This window comes from Brassica oleracea, chromosome C8 (genome assembly GCF_000695525.1).
Source record: "Brassica oleracea var. oleracea cultivar TO1000 chromosome C8, BOL, whole genome shotgun sequence".
Classification (NCBI taxonomy): domain Eukaryota; kingdom Viridiplantae; phylum Streptophyta; class Magnoliopsida; order Brassicales; family Brassicaceae; genus Brassica; species Brassica oleracea.
Genome location: NC_027755.1, coordinates 23170908 through 23175174, shown reverse-complemented (window position 1 = coordinate 23175174; position 4267 = coordinate 23170908). Strand labels below are relative to the sequence as shown.

The 4267-nt window shown below is 35.6% G+C and overlaps 1 protein-coding gene across 1 annotated transcript; it reads right to left on the bottom strand.

The window, feature by feature from the left end:
- Window positions 1-2175: 2175 nt before the first annotated feature.
- LOC106310321 lies at window positions 2176-3432 on the bottom strand. The gene has a single exon (XM_013747554.1). It carries the CDS (start codon window positions 3050-3052, stop codon window positions 2429-2431), a length of 624 nt encoding a protein of 207 aa, XP_013603008.1. The 5' UTR covers window positions 3053-3432; the 3' UTR covers window positions 2176-2428.
- Window positions 3433-4267: the final 835 nt, after the last annotated feature.

Sequence of the window (4267 nt, the reverse complement as noted above, 5' to 3'; positions counted from 1 at the left end):
GCTTTGTTCGCATTATCACTTTTTATCCTCGCTCGGAGATTGTCGGCTTACATTCGTTAATGTAGTTTGTCCAATCTCTCCACATCAATAGAGGTTTTGTTACACATTTCTACTGACTTAAGATATCATCAAAAATAATCATACAATCAAGAAATTTCATGATGGAGTGAAATATATCATTTCTATTGTAATCAAAAATATATCATTTCTATTGTAATCACATCAATAATTTTAAAATGGTGTGATTACAATAATATACGCAGCCAAAAGATGGAGAAAGTAGAAATTAACACTTTCATTATCTTTTCAAGTCAACACGAAATCAATGTCTATTACATCATATTTTTATGGATACGCTAGCTACTCACAGCTTCAACTACACATGTGCCATAAAATTGCCAAACAGGAACCGAATAATGATCAGGAAAAAAATATCCACAGTCCACATTCCACACTCCTTTACATGTCAATTCCCGACTCTACCACTCATGACTCATCACGTATGTTTTCACTACATTGTTAGGTATACATTATTAATTTGTAACGGTTTTTGTTACGTTTTTTTTTTTGGTAAAAAAAAAGGGTTAAACCCGGATCTATTAAAGACACAGACCTAACTCCCGGATGGGAGGTGCAGCCCACGGATAGACCCTCTCCCGGGTATTCAAATGGTCCGAAATGCAATAGCCCATATCCGTGTAGGTGACCAGGAAAATGTGACTTAGTTTCGTATGGTAGGTGGATCGAACTTGAAATGTGGTGACATCCGAAGCCTTTCCCCTTACCACTTAACCACAAGCTCCCGGTCAAAATGAATAAAGTGGTTTAGTCAAATTAAGACGCCTGTTTATAATCTGAGAGGCAAGTAAGATTTAAGTGGTTTAGTCAAATTAAGGGCACACTTTGAAGAGAGGGAACATGCTTTACAATTATTGTAATCACACCATTTTAAAAGTGTTAATTTCTACTTTCTCCATCTTTTGGCTGCGTATATTAAATTTTCTATTTAATATTATCAACATTCTTGATCACTGGAACCATATAGAGCTAATTACAATTCGAATATATGTAGTATGTACTACATATGGTTAGTGCCTTAGTGGACAATAATATAAGGTTAATGTTTATTAACTATATAATGCCCTAATGATGGCATGAATTATTAAGCGTTTATATGTGCATTGAGCTAGTGGACTCTACATACTTATTAGTCAAATATTCTTATGTTATACAACATTTTTACCAGCCAAAAGCCTAATTGACTGGCAATTGATATACATCTCATGCAATGATGATAAAGACAATATTAAATTTGTATTAATCAAGGCACTAATCAACAAAAGTTTTGAGTGATAATTAGAAGCGCGTCCCCTACCACATCCAGGAATTCTAACCAACTTTTTAAATGGAAAATCGACCTTATTAACATGCCACATATAATATCAAACCCTAAAAAGTCAATTAATATTAATTACTATGAATGCAGCATTTATAACGCTTTTGATTTGTTCTTAGACCTAGAATTATAAGAAACGTATCATTCAAATTTCAAATAGCTTTCTAACTGCTGAATTAGACCAATTATAGCAATATGAAGTGCAAAGTCTGATAAAAATAACTACTATATAAGTTATATCTAGAATTCTTCTACTCCATATAACATAAATTTAATTCTTATAAGCTAACATGATTTTCTATAAAAAAAATATAGTATTCGCTACAATATATAACCAATAATATAAAATATATCAAGAGATCCTTTGAATTGCACATATATTCAGAGTTTGAATTTTGAACATACAAAACTGATAAATATAATAAGATGAGCGAGTACATTGGAAATATTGCAGTAAAAATTTCCTTGGTCGTTTTTTTTGACATAAAATTTCCTTGGTCGCTATCTTAGTCTCCTCTCCTGGGCTAAGCTTATATTCCATGTCTCCCCATTTGATATATATTTCAGTTTAGTTATATTTAAATTGTTATAAAACTTTATAGAGTTTAGTTTCAGATTGATTATACTTGTACATTTAGTTATGGAAGAACCCATATAAGAACCACTTGAAAGGTTTATAACTTAGCTAGTATTGACCTCTTGAGTATGGTTATAAATTATGATTGTCTTATTATAGCTAGTATCACATTTATATACACATTATTTGGTAAACATATATGCTTTTCTATAGCGTGAGATACGTGACCAATATATACAATCAAACAAACAAACAAAGAACGTAAAAGAAAATAAATATACAGACTTACATAGTGTTTCTTCATCTGATATTAATATATCATCAGTTTATAAGAAACGAAAACAAAATTGCAAATAATATTATGCTTATTCTAATACTGGTTTTCTTTTTTTTAATTCTCATTTGTTTGATCCTCGCAAAAATAAATACGACTTAAAAGAGTTATATAAGCCAATCTAAACGACGGAGCCTTCGTGGATCGTTGAAAGTTTCAACCTAAATGATCGAACCGCCAACTTTGCTCGCCTCGAAGTATGCCTTCTCAAATTACGTACCGAACCGGACCGGTTATAACCACTCGAAGCCTTATACGTCGCCGTTCTCTTCACCAACGGTCTTCCCTTGCTAACCGTTGACTCGCTTGCTTTTCCGTTAACAGCAGCAACGGAACCGTTAGGCTGAGTAGTAAGCGTCATGATCGGCGAGATCCTCCCCTTTTTACGCCGGCGAAAATCTTTCCCGACGGAGTTTTGTATCGCGACGCTTGCTTTTACGGCGAGAGCCGCCATGTCCGGCGCCGTTAGACGGTTCCGCCGTTTGGAGATCGGAAGGACGAAGTAGATCTGCTCGGCGTGAAGCGGTTCTGCCGATTTGACCGCCGGGATGAAATCGTCGTAGAGGAGAGAATCCGAATCGCAGATGAAATAAGAGGAGGAGGACGACGCCGCCGATTCAGCTTCAAGGACCTGAGATGCTAGCACCGGAACATTGTATTCCCGTAGATCGCCGTTGACGGAGACGATCTTCACCGTTGGGGGAGAATTGGAGTCTCTCCGATTGAGCGATACACAGCTTCCCATGTCAATGGATGTGAAAAGTTCAGAAGAGATTTGAAATCGATTGTTACGAGTAAAGCACAAGAAAGAAAGATTCAAGAACAGTTGGGTTATATATAGAAAAAGAAGAAGAAGTAAGACGAATTCTAAACCGGCTAATCAAATTCGAATTAATAACCCGGTTATGGTCGGGTATAACTTTCGGTAATGTTCAGAGGAAATATTAATTGATGGTTAAATTAAACGTACTTATCGAATTCATTCGTCTTCACACGATGTTTGATTTTTTTTTTTTTTTTGTCGGTGTTTGTTTATTATACATTTCTATAATTAACGAATTAGTTACAACATATCAGTGTATAATCAACATGTATGAAAAGTATCAGTGATGACCTAAATAAGCATATCAATATATCATCAACATGTATGTAAACTATCAACAAAGACCTAGTAGATAAGCATATTAATATATCATCAACATGTATATAAACTATCAACAAAGACCTAGATAAGCAAATCATTTTATCATCAACACGTATGTAACGTATAATCAGCAAATACTTAAATTTAAAAATCCAACTGTAACTGCAAATAATGGCCAACCACATAAACAATTTAATTATAATTCGGCTTTGGAATTTCTCAAATAACCTATAGCGGGATAATTTATGTAAAGAAGCATGTGTGGAAGAGAAATACATGTATGTTAAGACCATGTTTATCGGTAAGGTTTAAAGGGTTTCTTAGTGTATTAAAAACATTTAATTAAATAAAAAAGAAGGAAAAAATAGATTATCGATCCTTAAGTGGTGATCTTTGTGACCGATTATTAGAGAGTTTTGCAAACCACGTGTCAGCATTTCAGGCAAACTATATTTTTTTTCTCTTTTGTTTTCACCAAAATCATTTTGGTTTTCTCTTCTTCATCTCTCTTTCCTCTCTTCGTGTTCTCCGTCACGAGTGAGAAAAGATCGAAACCGATTGAAACCACCAAAGATCCTCCACCACCGATCCTCCGTCTTCGCTCTCGTCTTCTCCTCTTCTCCGTGACAGAGGAAGGATTGAAACCCACCACCGATCGAGTTTCCCCAAAAAGTACGACGACTCTTTCTCTTCTCACGGCGTTCCTCCGTCTTCTCTCGCTCCTCACGGCGTCTCCTCCGTCTTCTGTCGTCTTGTCCGTCTCCACCACCGATCCTCCGTCTCTCGCTCCTCACGGCGTTCCTCCGTCTTCTCTCG

Coding starts and splice junctions, on each gene's coding strand:
- LOC106310321 (XM_013747554.1), bottom strand. CDS start 3,052: ATGGGAAGCTGTGTATCGCTCAATCGGAGAGACTCCAATTCTCCCCCA.